The sequence below is a fragment of the Mytilus edulis genome, chromosome 2, assembly GCF_963676685.1.
Source record: "Mytilus edulis chromosome 2, xbMytEdul2.2, whole genome shotgun sequence".
In the NCBI taxonomy this organism is placed as follows: Eukaryota; Metazoa; Mollusca; class Bivalvia; order Mytilida; family Mytilidae; genus Mytilus; species Mytilus edulis.
Genome location: NC_092345.1, coordinates 94,622,689 through 94,649,591, shown reverse-complemented (window position 1 = coordinate 94,649,591; position 26,903 = coordinate 94,622,689). Strand labels below are relative to the sequence as shown.

General features: G+C 31.8%; 1 protein-coding gene across 2 annotated transcripts; it reads left to right on the top strand.

Annotated features, from left to right (window-relative positions):
* The first annotated feature begins 152 nt into the window (after positions 1-152).
* Positions 153-25,654, top strand: LOC139513544 (lanC-like protein 2). Of its 2 annotated transcripts, none has more exons than XM_071302162.1 (9): positions 153-245; positions 8,787-8,904; positions 13,998-14,211; positions 14,921-15,065; positions 15,663-15,803; positions 16,918-17,103; positions 17,951-18,127; positions 22,973-23,045; positions 25,199-25,654. In XM_071302162.1, exons 1-9 carry the CDS (start codon positions 171-173, stop codon positions 25,273-25,275), a joined length of 1,206 nt encoding a protein of 401 aa, XP_071158263.1. In that variant the 5' UTR covers positions 153-170; the 3' UTR covers positions 25,276-25,654. The 2 variants fall into 2 exon arrangements, with proteins under 2 accessions (XP_071158263.1, XP_071158262.1); XM_071302161.1 differs by lacking the exon at positions 25,199-25,654 and adding an exon at positions 25,007-25,167 and having other exon boundaries at positions 22,973-23,047.
* Positions 25,655-26,903: the final 1,249 nt, after the last annotated feature.

Below are 26,903 nucleotides of genomic sequence, written 5' to 3'. Positions count from 1 at the left end.
TACTTTCAATTATCGATCTTCTGGTTATTTCATGTTCATCATGCAGAAAACTATAGGAAAAAAATCGTGTTTTTGTTGAAAGATAAATATGAATACATAACCTTAGGGAGAAAAATATAATTCGTTTTACATTATTTATTTAAATTGTATCAACTTACCAAAACAAAAATATGAGTGATAAGAGAGAATTTGAAAATCCATTTCCTCAGCATAAAGACGAGTATTTGACTGATCCAAAAGGACAGGTGTGATAGTAGTGGCCCCTTTCATTGATATATTAATATCTTATTGCATGTCATTTTTCTTTTCCACTGTATGTATGGAAATGTATGGGCATACAAATTTTTACATGATTTTAGAGATTATCAAATATCTTGCATTTAAATCAACAAAATTTTCACATAATAATACTGTTGTACAGGGATCTAATTAGGGGGGAGGGGGGGGGGTCTGACTCCAAATCCTGCTTACTGTTTTGTCAGATTCCAGTATCCCGCCTACACGTAACAAATTCTCATTTTTTTTTGTAATTTCCTGTGTCCCGCTAGACTTCATTTCCCGTTTTCAGGGCACAATAATTTGACTTTCTAATGTCACGCTTACAAAAAAAATTGGCAATCACAACTCATGCTTAGAACCCAAGGCCGTAACTAGGCATCTTATTTTAGTGAGGCAAAATAATTGAGCCGAGCGCTGCAAGGCGAAATTTTTATTTGGAGAGTATGAAATGAATGGTGCAAAATCCTGCAATCTAGGCATTTTTAGAGAGTTTGATAATGTTTTGAATTTGGACACTTTTTATTTTTTTTTTTTTATATTTAAAGACTATTGCTAACACCAAGTTTTTAACAACTTTAATTTAAATTTATATGCAAGATAAAAATCATCCAAATGTCACTGATTTGAGTCTGCTGCCAAAACATAGAACAAACATCGGGTCAGTAGAGTTTGCCAAATTTTTCTATGGCCGGTTCAGTCAAATTGTTTCAGAATCATAACTTGGTCTGCTGATATCCTTATCGCGATGAACATGGAGCATGGCAAGACCGCACAATCTCTCACCACTCATGCAGGCTCTTTTCCAAGTTTTCAGTCGTTTCAGGGCAGTCTGTGTTTCTAAAGGTAGCACATTATCATCAACACAATGATCAATGTCTTCTTCCAATTCCTACTCCATCAGCAATTCGGTAGCAGCATCGGTAGTAACAGTTTTGTTTAAAAATGGAATTAAGCTATCCTGTAAGCACCATCATACAGTCGCAGTTACAAAATATTAAACTCGCTTTTATGCTGACAAAGAGTAGACAAACGTAAGGGATAGAATGAGATAAGATACATGTATATGATTCTATCTATAGAGTAAGTATATATGATATGGGTACAGGGGATTTGGAATGGAGTTTTTGACGTTTACATGTAGGTCCGTAATTTCAAATTATTTCTAGTTCCAGAATCTATAAATTTAGGGGTTGAGGTGTCCGATTCCGAAAACCCGAATATAAAGAAACAAAATTCCATAGTCCGAATAAGTAAAGACAAAATCCTGTGTTAAAGGTTCTACCATTACTCAATAATATCAAATTGGAATATGGGATATTATATTCTTTTAATTTTTAAGGTTAAAGAAACATGGATAAAAACTAATCCATGAAATGAATACGCAGACAGGACTGCCCCCTTGCGATTCCCAGTACTTGATTTGTCAAATGTTGGTGAAAACGGAGAAATGAATACGCAGACAGGACTGCCCCCTTCCGAAGACCTGTACTTGATTTGTCAGTTTACTTATTGTTTTTGGATTGTTCTTATGAAGTTATATGCAATACTCAGACTCTGTTCACAAAAAAAACTAGTTTACTAGAATTATTCCTTCTTTACCTTCAGTGTCGCTTTTCCTTTTTCTGCAAGAGCCTGTTTTTAACTAGAGATCCATGATGATTATAGTTACTAGGTTAATGTAATCGAGAAACATCACCTGTTGAGATGCTGAGTTATATCCAGGAAGAATGGTTTAAAAGGAATTATGAAAAGTTATAGAAATTAAGGTTGAGACAGAACAACAAATGACTTTTATATTTATAAATATGTATAAAAAAAAATCAGTGTCGAAATTTTAGTGAGGCAATTGCCTCACTTGCCTCAAGGATAGTTACGGCCTTGAGAACCCCATGAGACCCACTTGTACATGTACCACATCATGTTTGTCCATCAAAAGTACATTGTACCTCACAGATATATAACATTTGACTCCAAACAGACAGGACCACACTTCAATGCAACACCTATATTTTCCCTTTGGTCACCAAGTCCCTTCTCAGAGAAAACAGATACACATTGATTAACTCTTAGAAAATGAACAATATTCTCGCAAAAACAACATAAGAGTTATAAACTTTCCATGGCGAGAGCGACAAGATCTGCGTGCGGACTTTATTAGTAAAGTGAAAAGGGACATGAATGTTGAACTTGAGGAAAGAGATGTTGTCGCCATTCATAGAATTCCATCTGACAAATTAGGACCAAAACCTCTTATTGTGAGACTATTCAGTAGTGATGTCAAACGAAGAGTGATGCGAGAAAAGAAGAATTTACAAGACCATGTAAGATTTTATGATGACATTTCCAAAAGGAACATTGAACTTATGAAAAGACTAAATGAGACTGAATGGTTCAGCGACGTATGGTACTTCAACTGTGGTGTATATGGAAGGATATCTGATGGTCTACAGCTGAAGTTCAATATATTTGATGACATTTTTCTTAGATTGAGACAAAGGAAATAAGTAGTTAACTTAGTACTTGACTCTCATTGTTACATGTACATTATGTCTTGATGAACTTTGATCTATTTTTTAAACATGTTAAAAGTGCCATTCTTATTTTCATGGGACAAATCTTAATACTATAAAAGTTGTCTCCACTTTGTAAAATAGTTGACTATGTCATAACTGATAAATCATATACAGGATATATAAAATTGAAAGAACAATTATACTGCAAAAAACTAGAATTTTGTTTTGACATTAATTCAATCAAAAATGTCTGCCATTTTGATGCTAAATTCTTGTTTTTATCTCTTTCTTTTTCTTTCCAGTCCTTTATTCTTTTTATTAATTATTGCATTTCTGCAATATCATTCCATTACATTTTGTTTTGGTTTAGTTTATGGTGAGTTATCCTGTTTATCATTTTTATGCATCTTTATGTTGGTGAAATGTTTTTCTTTAGTATTTTTACACACATTGAGAATAATCAGATATTACTGTTAGATTTTTTTAAGGTCATATTATGTGCTAGTGTATTTACTGACATCATATCATGTGTGCCCTGAAGGTATTAACTGTTAATTGTCAAGGTTTAGGAGATAGTGTTAAAAGAAGAGATGTTTTTAACTATTTAAGAACAAAGAATTACAATATTTACTGTTTACAAGATACTCATTTCTTATGTGAAAATGAAAATAATATAAGAGCTATGTGGGGATATGATAGTTATTTTTCATCTTATAGCTCAAATTCAAGAGGTGTAGCAGTTATGTTTAATAACAACTTTGAGTTTAAGGTCCTAAAAGAAAAAAAAGATGTTGGTGGTAATTATTTAGTATTAGACTTAGTTGTTGATACTTTACATTTGTAACTATTTATGGACCAAATATAGATACTCCTATTTTTTATGATCAAATTATGTCAATTATAGATGATTTTGGTAATGATAGCTATATGATATGTGGTGATTTTAATCTTGTTCTCAACCCTGATATAGACTATTATAATTATTTACATGTAAATAACCCAAATGCTCGGGAGAAAGTTTTAGAAATCATTCAGGAAAGGTGTCTCATTGACCCTTTCCGTGAACTTTACCCAGATTTGAAGCGTTTCACATGGAGAAAAAGAACCCCCTTTAAACAAGCAAGGCTAGATTTTTTTCTTTTATCTGAAGATTTACTATGCTGTTTGAAAAATTGTAATATCGAGCCTAGCTATCGCTCTGATCATTCTATGGTTGTATTAAATCTAGAATTTAATCCTTTTGATCGAGGTAGAGGATTGTGGAAATTTAATAATTCATTATTGTATGATCCAGAATATATAAAGATTGTTAAAGAAAAAATAGTAGAAGTTAAAAAACAATATGTAATTTATGATATAGATAGAATTGAAGACATGAATAATGAAGATCTCCATTTTAATATTAATAGTCACTTATTTCTTGAGACAATGTTGATGGAAATTAGAGGTAAAACTATATCTAAAAAGGTAAAAGAAAAACAAGAGAAAGATCTTAGAAATGAAATTCTTATTTTGGAAGAAAAGGTAGATGAAGGTTCAATACAGATTTTGGAAAATAAAAAATGTGAATTAGAAAATATAAGAAAAGAAAAAATTAAAGGGAAGATAATTCGATCAAGAATACAATGGGTAGAAGAGGGTGAAAAACCTACTAGCTATTTTTGTGGGCTAGAATCAAAAAATTTTACAAATAAGATAATACCAAAAGTAGTAAAAGAAAATGGAGATGTAATTTCAAAACAAAAAGATATTTTAAAAGAAGTAAAATCTTTTTATGAAAATTTGTACAAGAATAAAGACAAGTCAAAGGGAGATAAATTCAGTAAACTTAAAGAAGGATTGAAAGATATAAAATTAAAAAAACTAACTGATGATGAGAAAAAAAATCTTGAAGGTGAAATAACAATTGAAGAAGCTGGTTTGATATTGAAAAATATGAAAAATAATAAAACACCAGGATCTGATGGTTTCTCCACAGAGTTCTTTAAATTTTTTTGGAAAGATTTGAAAATTTTTATTGCAAACTCCTTGAACTACAGTACTGAGATTGGTGAACTATCTGTTACGCAAAAACAAGGAATCATTACATGCCTGCCGTAGGGAAATAAGCCTAGACATTTCTTAAAAAATTGGCGACCTATATCTTTATTAAATACAGTATATAAAATTGGCTCTGGAGTTATAGCAAAACGCTTTAAAACAGTTTTAGATAAACTGATAGATTTCGATCAAACTGGATTTATAAGTGGGAGATATATTGGAGAAAATCTTCGTTTAATTTATGATATTATGCAATTTACTGAGGAAAAAGATATTCCAGGACTTTTGCTGCTCATAGATTTCGAAAAGGCATTTGATTCGATTTCTTGGGAATTTTTAACCAGTGTCTTGAAGTTGTTCAATTTTGGAGAATCAATAATTAATTGGGTTAAAGTTTTTTATAACAATATCAAATCAGCTGTAAACCAGGGAGGACATCTATCAGAATTTTTTTCTATAGAACGAGGCTGTAGACAAGGTGATCCCTTGTCGCCTTATATTTTTATTCTCTGTGCTGAGATATTAGCATTAAAAATACGAAATAATGATAAGATAAATGGTATTACAATTACGCAAGTTGAGCACAAACTTTCACAATTTGCTGATGACACATCTCTTATTTTAGATGGTAAAGAAGAATCTCTGAATGAAGCATTAAATGAATTAGATTGGTTTGGAAATATATCTGGTTTAAATATTAATTTTTCTAAAACACAAGTTATTTGGATAGGAAATAAAAAGTATAGTAATGAGGTATTATGCCAAAATAGAAACCTTACATGGGGAGAAACATGTTTTAAGGTACTAGGTATAAGCTTTGATGTTAATCTTGATAGAATTGTAAAAATTAATTATGATGAAAAAATTGTACAAATTAAATGTGTAATAAGACAATGGTCAAAACGAAATCTTACTGTTATTGGTAGAATTACTGTAGTAAAGACATTGATATTGCCTATTTTAAATCATTTGTTTATATCCTTACCAAATCCAAGTGATGATATTTTAAAAAATGTTATTCAACTTATGTACAATTTTATATGGAGTTCACCAATTGATAGAATTAAGAGAGATGTTTTACAAAATGATATTGAAGATGGTGGACTCAAAATGATAAATCTTAGTGCATTTATTTTAGCACTGAAGTGTACATGGATAAGGAGATTATTTAAAACAGACAACAAATGGCAGAATGTTTTTTTGTCAAATGTTCATGTAGAACTTGAAAAATTTTATGGTTGTGGAAGTGTTTATATCCAAAAATTACAGCAACATATCAAAAATAAATTTTGGCTAGATGTTCTGAAAGCATGGCAACTTCTTAGAGAAAAAGATGAATATGACAGTTGGGAATGCTTTCTTGCTAGTCCAATCTGGCTTAACAATAATATAAAGGTAGCAAATAAACCTATTTTTTATAAAGACTGGTTTGAAAATGGTATAAGATTTATAAATGATATTGTAAATGAAGATGGGACCTTTTTCTCTCATCAAAAGATAGAAGAAATGTATCAGATAAATGTGAATTTCATGAGATATAATAGTATTATATCTGCTATACATCAAGCATCAAAATCATTTGTGGGAAAAAATCACAAATTAGAACTACCTTTAATTCCATCTGCTATTAAAAGACTTGTTAAAAGTTCAAAAGGATCTAAAGATATGTATATTGTTTTGAATAAAAATGGAAGTGTTCCCACTAGTCAGTTAAGATGGACTGAAATTTTTGGCTTTGTTCAAAATCATTGGAAAAAAATTTATAAACTGCCATTTGTTGTCACAAATAATACTAAGTTACAGTGGCTACAGTTTAGATTCAATCATCGAATCTTAGCTACAAACAAATTTCTTCATAAAATTAAGATTTATGATAATCCAAATTGTACATTTTGTAATAGAGAAATTGAAACATTAGAACATTTATTTTGGGAATGTGAACATACACAATTATTATTAGAACAGATTGAAAATTGGTTTCTAACCAATGGAATTAGTGTACTTTTTAAAAAAGAAGTTTTTTTGTTTGGTAACACTGCAAAAATATCAAAAGGCAATGCAGAAAATACTATTTTTCTTACCATAAAGCAATATATTTATAATTCCAGATGTTTTAAAAAACAACTGACAATAAACTCAGTAAAAGAAAAGATAAAATATGTGTATGCAATGGACAAAAATATTGCTATGAAAAACAAATGTGAACATCAGTTTCTCAGAGAATGGAATGCTTTTGATATATTACTTAGCATGCTTAGTTAAGTACAAAAATGTATATACATGTTATAAATGAAAATGCTGTATTTACTATACTAAAATAGAATTCAATTTCTAGATGAATTATATTGAAAACTCACCACACTATTCTCTCTCGCTCTCTTTCTCTTTCTATCTCTCTCTCTCCGGTGTTCAAACTGCTTTACTCTTTATCTTATTTTTGTATATTTTAAAAAAAAAAAAAAAAAAAATTGCTTCCTAATAGAAAGATGTATTGATTAGATAATATCTATAGATTTATATATTATATATTGCTATTATATTTGTGTATATTATGTTGTAAATTGGAAGTTATAAATAATAAAAATAAATTAAAAAAAACTCTTAGAAAAAATTACATCCTTCTATAAAGACAATTTTTATTAACCATTCACCCATCCTTTATATTTACTGTACATCGTTGTTTGCTTGACTTTAAAAACCAAAACTCTATATTCATGATAGTATTTGTAATATTAAAACTAGAAACAATTTATTGAGTTAAAATGCATGACAATCACTATACAAAATGTTCTTGAATTTTGATGGTCATAACCAACTGACACATGGCTATATATACATGTACTCATTCACTGCTTAAGATCGCAACATTGTTCATTGTTCCAGAATATCACAATAGATACAAAACAATATCATTCCAACATACTTTATAACATATTAAACTAGATAAAGTTATGTTTCGAAAGAAATTGAAAAAAATCTTTTATTTTATGTTTATATTGGTAAAGAACCATACTAATATACTGATGTACATGATGTATGTCTGTATGTGGGCTTTATTGATGATCTCACTGTCATTTTGTCAATAATTGACTGTGCTTGTGGCACTAAGCTGTAGAGAAAAATCATTCAATGTCATTTCAAATTAAATGGGTCCAAATGAAACCTGATTTGCTCATGCTATTTATTGCATGACATTCTCCTGATTTTGCAAAAAAAATGGTTAAAAGTTAGTACATGTTAAATTTGATAAATTATATATCAAATATACCTCCAACTTGGCATTCAAGGGAAATAAATCAAACTAAAATTAAACACAAATATCAAATCTACATAAATCTAGTGTTGTTTATAAAAAAAAATGGTTAGATGTTCGGATAAGACAATGAAACAATGGCATTTGCATTGTATCTGTGAAAAGACTTCTGAACATAAGTACCATTTCACTGAAGGCTTAAAAACTTTACTGGTGAACAGATTTAACATGATTATTATCAATTACTTTAAATCAACCAAATTTTCAAATACTGTTGTACATGCAATTGACATGTACCACATCATGTTTGATTATACATGTAGTACTAGTTGCTTAACATGATAATTGTGTCTATGTTGATTATATAGTTGATTAACCCTTTCCTCCATTGAAATTTTTTTTTTGCATACTTGATTCGCATAGGATTTTTTTAATAAAATGCTGGACATATGCTTCATGGTATATATTAAGGCATTGCGAAAAACAACTATTTTATCAAATAGATTTAAGTCGCATATTTCTATGATATTCCTTTTCATATTGGATACAAATTTTATTAAGTTAACTGCAGACACTTTTTAGTCAAAGTGTTTCAACTGAGGTACTACACAGGCGTCAAAAGGCGTCATTATGGAGATGATAATTTTGTCGATATTGATTATAGTTGATTAACATGATAAATGTGTCTATGTTGATTATAGTTGAAATCAGAACAGAAAGAACATGTACAAAGAGCCATCAATAAATTATTAGAAAAACTATATAAAGGATTGGAAAGTGAAGATGGCAGTAACTATACAGTATATACAGGAACTGCAGGTATAAAACACTCTAGCTATTACCATTTTGTCAATTATTTGTTATTTCAAAGTACAAATTTTATAGCTTACAATATATATGTTCCAGACCGTATGGTACAGTCCAGACTGTATGAGTACTTTTTCAAAATATGCATACGGTTGGACCGTACGCGTATGGTCTGTCTGATTTATAGAAGTTGGTCAAGTTTATTAGAGACAAATGTATATTACAGATCAACATAAATGAAATCTCGAATAAATATATAAAAATTCAATTGTAATTGGAACAAAATCTTTTAAAAGTCCCGTTAATTTAATCTGTTAATCTCCTGCATTTAGCATGTCAGTAATACATGTACATGATATTGAATATCGCTCACTGAATTGAAGTTATTGGAAAGGAGTTATGTTAGGATTTTTTTGTCTGAGTCAGAGTTTTACACGATCAATTTTATTGAGTTTTTCAACGCTATCAATCAAACTTTTTTTCAATATTTAACATAAAGCATGGGGGGAAAAAATCTGGATTCAGTATATTTTTTTGTCATCTGCTTTAACAGAATACTTTTTTCACCATAAAATTAGGGATCAAAGTATTACCCCACCCCTCCTCCCATCCTTTGATATAAATGTTCTTTCTCTTAATGTTAGAAATCTGATGTACCTTGTGGCAGCAAGTGTCATTAAGAGTGCAAAATTAGGATTTAGATAGAAAATTAAGCATTATTTAATGTCAATGTTTCACTTATTCACTTCATTCATATAATTGTAATAATATAATAAATAAACCCATATGGTCCAAATACATGTAAGGTCCAGCTCGTACTAGACTGTATGAGTATACTCGTATGGTCCGACCTTATGGGTTTATTTTAAACAAATATTTATCAAAAACATTTATTGAGTTTTACAAATTGATATTATTACAATTATATGAATGAAGTGAATAAGTGAAACATTGAAATTAAATAATGCTTAATTTTTAACGTATGCGTATGGTCCAAATACTCATGGTCTGGAACAAATATAAAAAAGAAGTTGTGGTATGATTGCCAATGAGACAAATCTCCACAAGAGACCAAATTATACAGAAATCAACAACTGTAGGTCACTGTATGACTTTCAACAATAAGCAAAGCCCATACCAAATAGTAAGCTATAGAAGGTCCAGAAATGACAAATGTAAAACAATTCAAACAAGAAAATTAACAGCCTAATTTACAAACAAAATAATGTAAAACAGCAACAAAGAACAACCACTGAAATACAGGCTCCTGACTTGGGACAGGCACATCTATATTAAGTTTATTAGATATTAAAGATTCCAATTAATACAATGTATAGATTGACATCTAGAAAAAAATTTCGCATACATATTCACAATGGGTTATAATATTATGAAATTACAGTAAAGAGAGTATTGATTTGCTCCATATTGAAGGTCACACTTCAGATGAAGAACAACAATATAGCAATGTTCCTTTGCATCTATTACTTCCTTATCTGCATAGTGATAAGGTATCATGAATTGATACACCATGTCCTAGCTTTCTTTACCAAATAACAACAACATTACTTAAGTCACAAGGTTACCTTACAATTATATAGAAAATGGAGATGTGTAACATTTTAGTAAATGTTTGACTTACTAGTATATGAATATCAAATCTGATTATTTCAAACAATAATAGTATTTACAATTGCCAATGAAATTATTTGACAGTCTTATATTGATTCAGGCATTGCACTTCTCCATATCCATCTACACCTTATATTGATTCAGGCATTGCACTTCTCCATATCCATCTACACCTTATATTGATTCAGGCATTGCACTTCTCCATATCCATCTACACCTTATATTGATTCAGGCATTGCACTTCTCCATATCCATCTACACCTTATATTGATTCAGGCATTGCACTTCTCCATATCCATCTACACCTTATATTGATTCAGGCATTGCACTTCTCCATATCCATCTACACCTTATATTGATTCAGGCATTGCACTTCTCCATATCCATCTACACCTTATATTGATTCAGGCATTGCACTTCTCCATATCCATCTACACCTTATATTGATTCAGGCATTGCACTTCTCCATATCCATCTACACCTTATATTGATTCAGGCATTGCACTTCTCCATATCCATCTACACCTTATATTGATTCAGGCATTGCACTTCTCCATATCCATCTACACCTTATATTGATTCAGGCATTGCACTTCTCCATATCCATCTACACCTTATATTGATTCAGGCATTGCACTTCTCCATATCCATCTACACCTTATATTGATTCAGGCATTGCACTTAGGAGATAACTGTATTGTATTTTAAGCTCCGACGGCATCAATTGGGGATTTGATGGTCGCAAATTAAGTTTACTGGCGACGCGTTAGCGGAGACAGTAAACGGGTATTTGCGACCATCAAATCCCCAATTGATGCCGTCGGAGCTTAAAATACAATATTGTTATCTCCATTCTAATGAAACTGACAGAAAACAACGTTAAAACATGTATTTAAAATCTGTCATATGCCGTCTGCGCTTGCGCGTACGTCCCATAGCATCAATTGTCAATTGATGCCATGTAAGAAAGTGACGTTATCCAATCAAAATGAACGTTACAAACGTTGTTGCATTAGAATTCTCCATATCCATCTACACCTTATATTGATTCAGGCATTGCACTTCTCCATATCCATCTACACCTTATATTGATTCAGGCATTGCACTTCTCTATATCCATCTACACCTTATATTGATTCAGGCATTGCACTTCTCTATATCCATCTACACCTTATATTGATTCAGGCATTGCACTTCTCCATATCCATCTACACCTTATATTGATTCAGGCATTGCACTTCTCCATATCCATCTACACCTTATATTGATTCAGGCATTGCACTTCTCTATATCCATCTACACCTTATATTGATTCAGGCATTGCACTTCTCTATATCCATCTACACCTTATATTGATTCAGGCATTGCACTTCTCCATATCCATCTACACCTTATATTGATTCAGGCATTGCACTTCTCCATATCCATCTACACCTTATATTGATTCAGGCATTGCACTTCTCTATATCCATCTACACCTTATATTGATTCAGGCATTGCACTTCTCCATATCCATCTACACCTTATATTGATTCAGGCATTGCACTTCTCTATATCCATCTACACCTTATATTGATTCAGGCATTGCACTTCTCCATATCCATCTACACCTTATATTGATTCAGGCATTGCACTTCTCCATATCCATCTACACCTTATATTGATTCAGGCATTGCACTTCTCCATATCCATCTCCACCTTATATTGATTCAGGCATTGCACTTCTCCATATCCATCTCCACCTTATATTGATTCAGGCATTGCACTTCTCTATATCCATCTACACCTTATATTGATTCAGGCATTGCACTTCTCCATATCCATCTCCACCTTATATTGATTCAGGCATTGCACTTCTCTATATCCATCTACACCTTATATTGATTCAGGCATTGCACTTCTCCATATCCATCTACACCTTATGTTGATTCAGGCATTGCACTTCTCCATATCCATCTACACCTTATATTGATTCAGGCATTGCACTTCTCTATATCCATCTACACCTTATATTGATTCAGGCATTGCACTTCTCCATATCCATCTCCACCTTATATTGATTCAGGCATTGCACTTCTCTATATCCATCTACACCTTATATTGATTCAGGCATTGCACTTCTCCATATCCATCTACACCTTATGTTGATTCAGGCATTGCACTTCTCCATATCCATCTACACCTTATATTGATTCAGGCATTGCACTTCTCTATATCCATCTACACCTTATATTGATTCAGGCATTGCACTTCTCCATATCCATCTCCACCTTATATTGATTCAGGCATTGCACTTCTCTATATCCATCTACACCTTATATTGATTCAGGCATTGCACTTCTCCATATCCATCTACACCTTATGTTGATTCAGGCATTGCACTTCTCCATATCCATCTCCACCTTATATTGATTCAGGCATTGCACTTCTCCATATCCATCTCCACCTTATATTGATTCAGGCATTGCACTTCTCTATATCCATCTACACCTTATATTGATTCAGGCATTGCACTTCTCCATATCCATCTCCACCTTATATTGATTCAGGCATTGCACTTCTCTATATCCATCTACACCTTATATTGATTCAGGCATTGCACTTCTCCATATCCATCTACACCTTATGTTGATTCAGGCATTGCACTTCTCCATATCCATCTACACCTTATATTGATTCAGGCATTGCACTTCTCTATATCCATCTACACCTTATATTGATTCAGGCATTGCACTTCTCCATATCCATCTCCACCTTATATTGATTCAGGCATTGCACTTCTCTATATCCATCTACACCTTATATTGATTCAGGCATTGCACTTCTCCATATCCATCTACACCTTATGTTGATTCAGGCATTGCACTTCTCCATATCCATCTACACCTTATATTGATTCAGGCATTGCACTTCTCTATATCCATCTACACCTTATATTGATTCAGGCATTGCACTTCTCCATATCCATCTCCACCTTATATTGATTCAGGCATTGCACTTCTCTATATCCATCTACACCTTATATTGATTCAGGCATTGCACTTCTCCATATCCATCTACACCTTATGTTGATTCAGGCATTGCACTTCTCTATATCCATCTACACCTTATATTGATTCAGGCATTGCACTTCTCCATATCCATCTCCACCTTATATTGATTCAGGCATTGCACTTCTCTATATCCATCTACACCTTATATTGATTCAGGCATTGCACTTCTCCATATCCATCTACACCTTATGTTGATTCAGGCATTGCACTTCTCTATATCCATCTACACCTTATATTGATTCAGGCATTGCACTTCTCTATATCCATCTACACCTTATATTGATTCAGGCATTGCACTTCTCTATATCCATCTACACCTTATATTGATTCAGGCATTGCACTTCTCCATATCCATCTACACCTTATGTTGATTCAGGCATTGCACTTCTCTATATCCATCTACACCTTATATTGATTCAGGCATTGCACTTCTCTATATCCATCTACACAGGAGACTTGAGTCTGGTACCCAACAGTATTTAAAAACAGGACTAGAGTACATCAAAAAACCTCTTTGTCATTTGAAGGGGAGAAAATATAGTTTTCTGTGTGGGGATGCAGGACCTTTAGCTATTGGTGCTGTAATAAATCATCTGTTAAAACATGAGGATGACAGGAAATCTTGTCTTGACAGGTAGTATTTTTCTACATTATTATAAAGATCTCAGTGATCTAATAACTGGGTAAAAAGTAAAGTCACAAAAATACTGAACTCCATGGAAAATTCAAAACGGAAAGTCCCTAATCAAATGGCAAAATCAAAAGCTCAAACACATCAAATGAATGGATAACAACTGTCATATGTTCAACATATTGAATGGAAAGTGGCATTTATATTCAAATGCCAATGTAGAGGGACTAGGTTCCCATTAAAAAGAAGAAATTATGATTAATGCACATTTCTTTCCCCATAAAGGTGTGTTCCTTATTTTACAATTCTGGATATGATTGATTAATTGATTAATCGGTGTTTAATACCACTTTCAGAACTATTGAGCTTTTTCATAGCAGTAAGTGTTTTTTATGGAGATAGTTGGAGAGAACAACTGACCTTTGTTAGGAAAACTGACAATCCTGGTTAATTTTATTCTGGATTTGTTATAATGGTTTTACATAAATATATGTGATCTTATATGCTGTATACTTTACTTTATTTCTTGAATACACACATTATTTTTTATAAACTATTTTAATTATTTAGGTATTTGTGTATCAAACAATTATTTTTATAAGTAAGTTAGCAGTTTTCTGAAGAAAAAAACGTAACCAATTACAAAGAGGTTTGGTGGAAAAGAACAAAGTTATTATGATTTAATAATTCTACTATTTTCTATTATGTACAGACTTGCAGGATTACATGATACAGTATGTACTGATAGAGCACTGCCAGATGAAGCACTGTATGGGCGTGTTGGATATTTGTATTCTCTGTTATATGTTCAACATCACATAGGAGAAGAAGTAGTAGATAATGCACTCATTAGCAAGGTGGTACTCAGTTTTTAATTACAAACTGTTTGAAATTTGAAAAAAAATTAATTCAGAAATATTGGAGTGCTATTATTATGTTGATTTCAGTATTCAGGGAGATAACATTTGATTTTTATGGGTGAGCTAGGATGAAATTTTTTTCTGTATTTTTTTTTAGTTTTGATCTCTGTCCTGTCTTCTTATTTTTCACTCTATTCGGTCCTGTCTTTTCTTTTTATTAGTTAAGCCTGACTTTTTTTTTAAATAAATTGTCATCCTGCCTTTTTTTGGCAAAGTTGCTCATCCTGCCTTTCTTTTTGCTCAAAACTCATGTCCTGTCTTCTTTCAAATTTCATCCCCCTTTTTAGAAAATCAAATGGTTGCTCCCTAATACTGCATGCATTATGCAACTTATATCATGCAGAGATATTTTTTAAATAGTTCAATTGTCTCTGATAAGTGAGGTTTTTTTTTAGAACTATTTTGTGTTAGTTCCGTTACTCAGTTAAGCTGAAAATCAGTATCAATATTATAATTGAATTTTAAGAATTGAAGATAATTTCTGATGTACATTTTATTAATGTATTGTATAACTAGTATAAATGTTTTTTGCAGGTGGCATCTTCTATTATAGATTCTGGAAGGAGACTCTCACAACAGGAACAATGTCACTGTCCCTTGATGTATGAGTGGCATGAAAAGAAATATCTTGGAGCAGCTCATGGCATTGCTGGGATTTTGTTTTTGTTAATGCAGGTTTTTATACATTAATTTGAATAATTAACATAATATCTGAAATTCGACTAAATGGTGTCAACTATTTATCTATAAATGCTTCTGAACAAATATCATTAAGATACCTTCAATGAAATAAACTGGACAAATGTACTAATATTAATACAACGTAACTAGGCGATGTGGTATGATTACCAATGAGACAGCTATCGACCAAAGTTCAAATGAAGTTGGTGTAAGCAATTATAGGCAACTGTACAGCCTTCAACAATGAGAAAAACCTATACTATATAGTTGGCTATAAAAGGTTCTTGCAACTCAATTAAGACAACTAATAACCTAATATATATACCGGTATATATAAAAAAAAGAATGTGAAGAGCTTTAACATGTTTGTGAGGACTCAACCATCCCCCTAACCTTGGACAGTGGTGTAACAGCAAAAATTAAAAACAAACTGTAAAAAATCAGTTAAAAAAAGGCGTAACTGATCTGATCAATACAATAAAAAAGTACAGACAGGAAATGGCAGGGTATTTATCCATTCCTTATCCCTAACAACAAAACCGACACTAAGTACAGATTTGAGAGTACTTACATTTACTGACAACTAGTTTCAAAGCCAATAACAACTACTAACAGAAATCATGAATCTAAGACTAAAATATCAATCAGTACACATAAAGTCAGTTTCTGGCATTAAATTAATTTATGGTAATTGTGTGTAATTGTTGAAGTACTGTCATCAATATTTTCTATGTCAACTATATTTGGTGTGTGTAAGGTGTACATTGTACATTTACTCCCACAGAGTTCAGATCTTGACCTCATATTCATGATTCATTGGTCAATGTTAAGTTGTTGTGATTATGTTTGTTTCTCAGAACTACAAGAAAAGTTTCACTTATATTTGGTATACGTTGTGCATGTTCATCTGACCATGACATAGTTTTCATGGTTTATGATAATGTTAAGTGTATATTTGATACCCTGAAGTAAACTTGACATTAAAACTTTCAACATAAAATTCAATCATGATGGTAAAACAGGTCAGATATTTCAGCATGAACATTCCTGTTTTTATTTTGAATCTACAATGGGTGTATAGATTAGCTAGTATATATCTTTTTCACAGGTAAAAGATCCATCTTTCAATGACTCATTACACACTTTAGTACGACCAACAGTTGATTGGATGCTGTCATTACAGTTTCCGTCAGGGAATTGTCCCTCATCAATAGGGAGTTCGTCAGGTGACAAGCTGATACACTGGTGTCATGGTGCCCCTGGTTGGATTTACATGTTTATTAAAGCTTACCAGGTAAAAATTCCAATATGAGTATTTTAAACACACATGTACATCAGTTAAAAGGACATAACTTAAAACATGTATATTTTTGGGCCTTTTATAGCTGACTATGTGGTATGGCTTTGTTCATTGTTGAAGGCTGTACCGTGAGTGAGTGACCTTTAGTTGTGAAGAATTGTCTCTTTGGCAATCATACCACATCTCCATTTTTATATCATGAAAATTAGCTGGAACATTTTTATTGTAAGTTTTCTATTTATAAATCATGTAATATTACTAGAACAAAGGTTGCTACTCCCTCCGACAAAGTTGACATTAACAATTTTATATCTGTTCTGTTGTGCTAATTTTTGGTTTTGATGATGTTATATACTTTGTATTTTTGGCTTCCCAAGCTTTTTGTTTCTTCATGATTGGGCAAAAATATGGTCACCAAATGCAATACAGGTACATTGTATTTGATTCTAAATGGACAGTTTAACTGGTTATTTTCTCATCTGGGCTAAAAAGAGTGGATTAAATTGTGGCTACCAAAGGGTATACTTGATGGTCAGTTTTCAGTTTCTTCACTGAAATCCATGTACCAAATTTTCCCCATCTAAATGGAATGTTTGTTTTAGAGACCAAATAATCTTAAAAAATTAACATTGATTAAGTTTTGAAAATGTCTTTGACTGACATAAAGTTAACACATACAGCAGAATTATTTCAAAAGGACATTTTTTTCAAGAAGGCATTTGAAGCATTTTTTTTTTTTTACATCATTGGAGTTTCATGCATCTTACAAAGATAAAATGGTAGAGGAAATTGAATATGTCTAGGATGAATATTTATACAAAAATCTACCTTAATTTGTTAGTTATTTTCAGATGAGAAGTACTTAGAAGCAGCCAAAAGATGTTCTGCTGTAATTTGGGAGAGAGGTATATTGAAGAAAGGATATGGAATCTGTCATGGTACTGCTGGAAATGGTTATGCTTTTCTGGCTTTGTACAGATTGACCAATGACCAGAAATACTTATATCAAGCTTATAAGGTGGGTGAAACAAAAATTAATGATACTTTCCTTTCCCAAGTTGAATTCTTTTCATTTATCCTTTAGTTTCATGCTATTTGACAAATTGACACAATCAAATCATTCAAGGACGTTTGCCAAAGAACAGATTCTGTATTTACTGATTTCACCTCAGAGACCACAATTATTATGTAGTGCATTTCTTTTAGACAATAAATGAAAATTAAAAAAATCCCACCTGCGCTTTCTCAATAATATTTTTGGTGAAGGAGACTTCAAGTTTTCTGAAAACCTATGGTGCCAACTTTAAAATCATTAAACCTCCGTATGCCGCATCCGTTTCTGTGCATTACAATTTCATAACAACTTCCGATTCTTGACACCAATTTTTACACATGATTAAGCATCTGAATCATTTAATTTGTAAATTAGGGTAGAAAAACAATCACTATCGTAAATATGTACCCTTTTATTTATGTAAATTATTAGATTTCATCTCATCTACATGAACGTTGTTTGTTTACTTGTAAAACCGGATGTTTTTAATATAGATATTTGTAGTACGCCAGGGCTTCCAAAAAATATTTGAGCCAGCCAGACATTTCATATCTGATCCCGATTTTAATCCCTTAAGACTTAGTCACAAAAGGCAATAATGGTAATCAGATGGCCATTCCAATGATTAACATTACATTAAAAAAAAACGATTTTAACTTTACTTTGATATGATATGAATTTGATGTTCGGATGTTACTGTTAAATTGGCAGTGCATCATTCAAAGTGTGCACATCAGCGTACTCCTATCTGCCTTAGACTTTTTATTTGTGCAAAATGACATTGTCAAAAACTTTACTTTCGTTTTCAACCGGATGTTGACATGACAATGGTAAAACATGGACCATAAACGGATACGTAAAATCTGTGTACGTTTACAAAGCACGACTGAGAGAAGAAGTTCTTTCCACGTTATTTCTTCAACAAAATACTTGAATTGAACGTTAGATACAGGTATCAATGATAATTATAGCATTTTTAAAGAAATGTAGGATTCATTATTAAATTTCCCACCTGTGCACATGCGCACACGTGTTCTAGTTCATACGACGTAGTTCTGACGATTTTTTATTTAAAACCTTTTTAAATTTTTCATTAAAAAGTTAATTAGAATAAATATTAATTTATATTTAAATACTTTTTAATTTAACAAGCTACTTATGAAGAGTGAAAGAAAGTGAATCATATTGTTTGATTAGTATTATGCTTTTAGTGTTTTAAGTTATATTTTTACTTTACAAAAAGACAAATACGATGTATGTTAATGTGTATTTGTATTTTATTGTAGAGAATCGGTTGATATGATATATAGTATAAGAAGCCAAAATTAAATGTATTTTGAAGAATAAAAGATATATAGACCGCATACTCGAATTATCGCCTTATTTGATGCCTGATTGATGTGATCCGTTACAATTCTCAATTATGATCTCTCTATAAAATTATGATGTGTCTCCGAATATCAAATAACTTGCAATGAATAAAAAAACTAGACAACGTAACGTACGTAAAAGGCTAAACGTCATAAAACTTTAAAAACGGGAAATATAACAATTCATAAGAGCGCAACGTTACATGTATGCGCAAATACCCAAAAATCGTATCTACAAGTATTATAAATAAAATAAATAAATTCAGTAATAATAAATGAAGTAACCCAACAATTTGGAATTACATTTCAAATCTAACACATTTATTAAAAATTATTGATACAATGTATTAAGGGTATCGTTAAAAAAACCTCTAAAACACGATTTAGTGAAAATCATCTGTTCCTTATTTTGTTCACAAGGTAAAACAATCGTGTTCAGCCAATCAAATTTTGTGTTTCTCATGATCAAATTAATAAGCCAATCAAAAACGTTTTCTCTGAAGATTATTCTAACTTGCTAGATTTTGAACTTTGTTGTTTACATCTAGAACACATAAAATCGTGAACATGGCACTGCCGCAGGTGAATTTTCATCTGCAAAGATTGTTCTTACACAGCTTAAGGATAAAAGCATGGCTAATTGACAAAATTCAATAATACAGTACCACCATAAAGATAATACTGAATAGTAGTTTTTTCACTAGTTTATTGACATAATACGTTATTTTTGTATTCAATTAAATCATTTAAAGCACAATGTCACTATTCTTTTTTCACAAAGACCAACGGAAAGGTTGCCCTCAACCCCCAATTATGAGTGATGTCCCTTAAATGAAGGACTGTCCCTAAAAAAATAATATGAATATAAAGGTGCTCATTTTCTACAGTGGATGTGGATTGTTGTGTTCTTACAATGAGGGTAAAACTAGTCAAAATAATTATGAAGTCTGGGCGTCCGAGAAAAAAATTAAAATAGCCTTGTCAGACATCATAATTATTTGGACTAGGGTTACCCCTAATTATCAAGTGGGTGAAATAAAAGGAAGTCAATAGGTATAATTTGTATTGCCTGATATAAATATTTTTTCAATATATTACAAAATACAATATATCATAAATAATTAAATACACAAATGAAAATACATAAACATAGATATATAACCAAATTTTTTGGCAAACATCCGCCACTATGAATTTATAAATGGAAAAAAAAATTTAACAAGGGAGGGAGGGTGGGTAATTTCAACGTAATATCAAATTCAAAAATGTAAAGAAAACACTTTGCAATAGTATAAATAAACAATTAACAACAAAGGAAAAGTTTATATCCAATAAAAAGAGCGAAATAATATAGTGAGTAAATTTAATGCAAGAGTTTATACTAATGAAAATCTAGTTTGAACCAGTGTGATTACTGAGGTGTAAAATATAAATTTCACTGTTTTGCTAATTAAATAATTTAAATCTTAAATTAAACCAATTATTAAGTGGGTGAAATAAAAGGAAGTCAATAGGTATAATTTGTATTGCCTGATATAAATATTTTTTCAATATATTACAAAATACAATATATCATAAATAATTAAATACACAAATGAAAATACATAAACATAGATATATAACCAAATTTTTTGGCAAACATCCGCCAAGCCTGCAAGGCCGCCAAAAAAAATTAAAGATAAAATAATAACTATCAAAACAGTTATAATGATGATAAAAACCAGACATACTATCATCACTCTTTTTTCTCACTTCAAATAAGCTCCATCCTTTCAAAATGTGTATAGATAATGAAAGGACAAAACAGCAAACCAACTCAAAATATATGTAGATCTTGAGTAGTTAGAGGAAAACCAGCATCATATTCAGGATGCAAGTTCTCTGAAAAGAGAAAAAAGAATAATTACAGTAAACAATATACATGTATGAAGTAAATAAAAAACACAATTGTAACACATTACAACTTATATACTCTGATGCTTAATAATATTGATTATCTTTTTTCTGAAAAGTTCTGTACCAGCAAAATTTAAATGAAGCCCATCTCTCGGAGCAAATAAGGAAGCATCTGGAATATTGTCGAGTAAGAAACTCCTATACAAATTTCAACGTAATATCAAATTCAAAAATGTAAAGAAAACACTTTGCAATAGTATAAATAAACAATTAACAACAAAGGAAAAGTTTATATCCAATAAAAAGAGCGAAATAATATAGTGAGTAAATTTAATGCAAGAGTTTATACTAATGAAAATCTAGTTTGAACCAGTGTGATTACTGAGGTGTAAAATATAAATTTCACTGTTTTGCTAATTAAATAATTTAAATCTTAAATTAAACCCATTTGAAGTGTTGTTCACAACCTGTAAAATGTCCATCTTCGTGCATAATTCAAAATCGGAAATTTCAACAAGCATCATATATTCTTACACAAGAAAATAGCTACATGTTCATCTTTTCAACTGATTTAATAACTAAAATCATGCAAACAGACTTAAGAAAAAGGCATGTAAGCTCATCATACAAATATGACACCTTTTCTAGACAATCCAGATCGTGCAAAATACTGTGCTAAAAATTGTTGTCGCGCACTAAAAAAACATGGGAACTTTCAAAAGTTGGCAGGTATGTAACAAGTCTTACTATTTTTATGTCCCATTTATGGGCATTATGTTTTCTGATCTGTCAGTCTGTCCTGATTCAGGTTAAAGTTTATGGTCGAGGTAGTTTTTGATGAAGTTGAAATCCAATCAACTTGAAACTTAGTACACATGTGTTCCTTATGATATGATCTTTCTAATTTTACTGCCAAATTAAAGATTTTACCTAATTTTCATGGTCCACTGAACATAGAAAATGATTGTACGGATGGGAAATCCATGTACTAATGACACATTCTTGTTTGAAGAAAAACAATATGTCATAACGATAATGGAACAAAGCAGGCTGGGTTAGTGGGGCTGCTTTTATGGAAATTCAAGTTACATTTTATTCACCTTCTTCCACCTCAGAGCTATCAGCTCTTTGATTCACTGTGTTGTACTACTTTTTTTTTGGACAAAATATATAAAAATTATAGAAAACTTCATCAGCTCAAACTTAAAATATGGACAATTTTATGTTAAAGGGGTCTTGAAATCTTTTGACTACTTCCAAAGTGCTAATTTTTAACCTTTTTCAGCTGGACCAAATCACTACTTCACTTTAAATGCAAGGTCGAAAATATGGTCTCAGACCATGTATCTCATGCTATTAGCTATAAATAATACATTTATCAATATTTAACTCTTAGTAAAAAACCAGCAACGTACGATTTCAGTGGTTTTTTCAATGGTAAAATTTTTATTCTTCCAAAACCCTTTATGCTGAAGGAGTACTAGCATTTTTTATCTTTTTGAAATTTAATCATTATTCACTAAAAATAAAACTTTCATTTCAGTTTGGTGAATGGTGCATTAATTATGGTAAACATGGATGTAGAAGTGCAGACACACCATACTCTTTATTTGAAGGTGACTAAATTAATATAGAAGTTTCAAAACATCATACAATAATATATTATATAAAAAAATAACCTTATATTAAAAAAGTCCAAAGTCAAATGCCATAAACAATTTCATGAAAGTTGTTTTAGTTCGAAGTGAGATTTATTATCTTTATGTTCTTTAAATATTTACCAGGAAATCAAACTGGTTTTCATGTTCATAAGCTGTATATTAGAAATGCTCAAGTCTTTTTTAAAGAAACCAATGATTATGATGAATGGCTGTTTAATGTCTAGCGGCAATTACATCATATTCAGTACGAATGAACGAAAATGAACCCTGCTTTGTACTAGAACAACACATTGATCTTGATTTATGTACTAGTTTACAAGGTGTATGTTCACAGTAGGACATGTCACCCTACTCATGAGACTTTATTCTGTCACTGAGCCGACCACCCTTTGATCTTACTGCTTTTATCAGGTGACACTTTATTCTGTCACTGAGCTGACCACCCTTTGGTCTTACTGCTTTTATCAGGTGACACTTTATTCTGTCACTGATCTTACTGCTTTTATCAGGTGAGACTTCACTTTGAAATAAGATAATCAGGTGACAAAATTTGAAAAAGGGGCCTCGTTGTCCGAGTGGTACAGTATTTACTACTGTAATCACTAGCCAGTCAACACTGAGGTTGTGAGTTTGAATTGAAGCCTGCTCATGTGGGTGCAATTGACTTCAATTTCCTATTGAAGGTCGGTGGTTCTCAAAAATTACATGCCATTATCATGAAAAACACTTTATAAATATCATATGGAAATTAATCTGTGACCCGTTGTTGTATGCTGATTAATTAGAAGGAAATTGTATGGTAATGAATTGGAATTTTTGTTTCAGGTATTGCAGGTACAATATATTTCCTAATCAATGAAATTTTGCAGAAAGCTTGACATAGGGATAGTGATCTGGCGACGGTGGCGGCATTAGCTAACTTCTTAAAAGCTCTATTTTTTAGAAGGTGAAAGACCTGGATGCTTCATACTTTGTATATGGATGCCTCATGTTGTGAACTTTCCGTCAGTCACATGTCCAATATCCTTGACCTCATTTTCATGGTTCAGTGACAACTTCAAAAAAAAGTTCAAATTTTTTGTAATGTTGAATTCTCTCTTATTATAAGTAATAGGATAACTATATTTGATATGTGCGTACCTTGCAAGGTTCTCATGTCTGTCAGACAGTTTTCACTTGACCTCGACCTCATTTCATGGATCAGTGAACAAGGTTAAGTTTTGGTGGTCAAGTCCATATCTCAGATATTATAAGCAATAGGTCTATTATATATTTGGTGTATGGAAGCACTGTAGTGTGTACATGTCCATCTGGCAGGTGTCATTTTCATGCTTCAGTGATTATAGTTAAGCTTTTGTGTTTTGGTCTGTTTTTCTTATACTGGGTGCAATAGTTCTACTATATTTGGTGTATGGAATGATTGTAAGGTGTACATATCTAGCTGGCAGGTGTCATCTGACCTTGACCTTATTTTCATGCTTCAGTGGTTATAGTTAAGTTTTTGTGTTTTTGGTCTTTTTTTCTAATACTATATGCAATAGTTCAACTAAATTTGGTGTATGGAAATATTTTTTGATCTATATGTGAGTTGTGCAGGTTTTAATTGACCTTGACCTCATTATCATGGTTCATTGCTCAGTGTTAAGTTATTGTGTTTTGGTCTGTTTTTCTTAAAATATAAGCAATAGGTCAACTATATTTGTTGTATGGAAGAATTGTTAGGTGTACAGGTCTGCTTGGCAGCGTTCATCTGACCTTGACCTCATTTTCATGGTTCATTGGTCAATGTTTAGTTTTCTTGGTTAATGTTAAGTTTATGTGACAGTTGTAATAAAGCTTTATATTCAGGACTATCAACATAATAGCAATGATTAGTAAAGAAGGCGAGACATTTCAGCGTGTGCACTCTTGTTGTTATGGCAGGTACAATATATTTCCGAATCAATGTAATTTTTGTTTCAGGTATGACAGGTACAATATATTTCCTAATCAATGTAAATTTTTTTTTACAGATATGGCAGGTACAATATATTTTCTTATCAATGTAATTTTTGTTACAGGTATGGCAGGTACAATTTATTTCCTAATCAATGTAATTTTTGTTACAGGTATGGCAGGTACAATATATTTCCTAACAGACTTGCTAGATCCTTCTAATGCCAGGTTTCCTGCTTTTGAACTATGAACTTTAAACGGATGATTCGATATGCCATGAAAAAAAAAACAGGATAGGAAAGTTTCTATAGTTGAACAAACAGAAATGGAACTGTAATTTCCTGTATGGCTATAACGACTTCTGATGCTTTTATAATACATCAGCAGATGTAATATTAAGTTTGAAGGAAAAAAGGGCTAATATAAAGATGAACACAGTGATGAGATTAATTCTATGTCACAAGAGTCCAGTGAAAACCAATTGTAACAGAAATGGATATGAAAACATACTCATTAAATAGATATGTTGATATTTGTATAGCTATTATGGTTATCTTTATGTATTGCAACAGACTTAGTATATATCTCAATTAGTCATTATTGAAATATTATTTGAAGCATTTGATTTATGGATTTGTTATGTATGGGCTATTTTTTAGCTCACCTGGCCCGAAGGGCCAAGTGAGCTTTTCCCATCACTTGGCGTCCGGCGTCCGTCGTCGTCGTCCTGCGTCCGGCGTCCGTCGTCGTCGTCCGTCGTCGTTAGCTTTTACAAAAATCTTCTCCTCTGAAACTATTGGGCCAAATTTAACCAAACTTGGCCACAATCATAATTAGGGTATCTAGTTTAAAAAATGTGTGGCGTGACCCGGTCAACCAACCAAGATGGCCGCCACGGCTAAAAATAGAACATAGGGGTAAAATGCAGTTTTTGGCTTATAACTCAAAAACCAAAGCATATAGAACAAATCTGACATGAGGTATAATTGTTGATCAGGTCAAGATCTATCGGCCCTGAAATTTTCAGACGAATCGGACAACCCTTTGTTGGGTTGCTGCCCCTGAATTGGTAATTTTAAGGAGATTTTGCTGTTTTTTGTTATTATCTTGAATATTATTATAGATAGAGATAAACTGTAAACAGCAATTATGTTCAGCAAAGTAAGATTAACAAATAAGTCAACATTACCGGAATGGTCAGTTGACCCCTTTAGGAGTTATTGCCCTTTATAGTCAATTTTTAACCATTTTCGTAAATCTTAGTTATCTTTTACAAAAATCTTCTCCTCTGAAACTACTGGGCCAAATTAATCCAAACTTGGCAACAATCATAATTAGGGTATCTAGTTTAAAAAATGTGTGGCATGACCCGGTCAACCAACCAAGATGGCCGCCACGTCTTAAAATAGAACATAGGGGTAAAATGCAGTTTTGGCTTATAACTCAAAAACCAAAGCATTTAGAGCAAATCTGACATGAGGTATAATTGTTGATCAGGTCAAGATCTATCGGCCCTGAAATTTTCAGACGAATCGGACAACCCTTTGTTGGGTTGCTGCCCCTGAATTGGTAATTTTAAGGAGATTTTGCTGTTTTTTGTTATTATCTTGAATATTATTATAGATAGAGATAAACTGTAAACAGCAATTATGTTCAGCAAAGTAAGATTAACAAATAAGTCAACATTACCGGAATGTTCAGTTGACCCCTTTAGGAGTTATTGCCCTTTATAGTCAATTTTTAACCATTTTCGTAAATCTGAGTTATCTTTTACAAAAATCTTCTCCTCTGAAACTACTGGGCCAAATTAATCCAAACTTGGCAACAATCATCTTTGGGGTATCTAGTTTTAAAAATGTGTCCAAAGACCCGGCCATC

Coding starts and splice junctions, on each gene's coding strand:
- LOC139513544 (XM_071302161.1), top strand. CDS start 171: ATGAGTGATAAGAGAGAATTTGAAAATCCATTTCCTCAGCATAAAGAC. Junction 15,804..16,917: donor TTTTGTTTTTGTTAATGCAG/GTTTTTATACAT, acceptor TCTTTTTCACAG/GTAAAAGATCCATCTTTCAA. Junction 18,128..22,972: donor ACTTATATCAAGCTTATAAG/GTGGGTGAAACA, acceptor CTTTCATTTCAG/TTTGGTGAATGGTGCATTAA.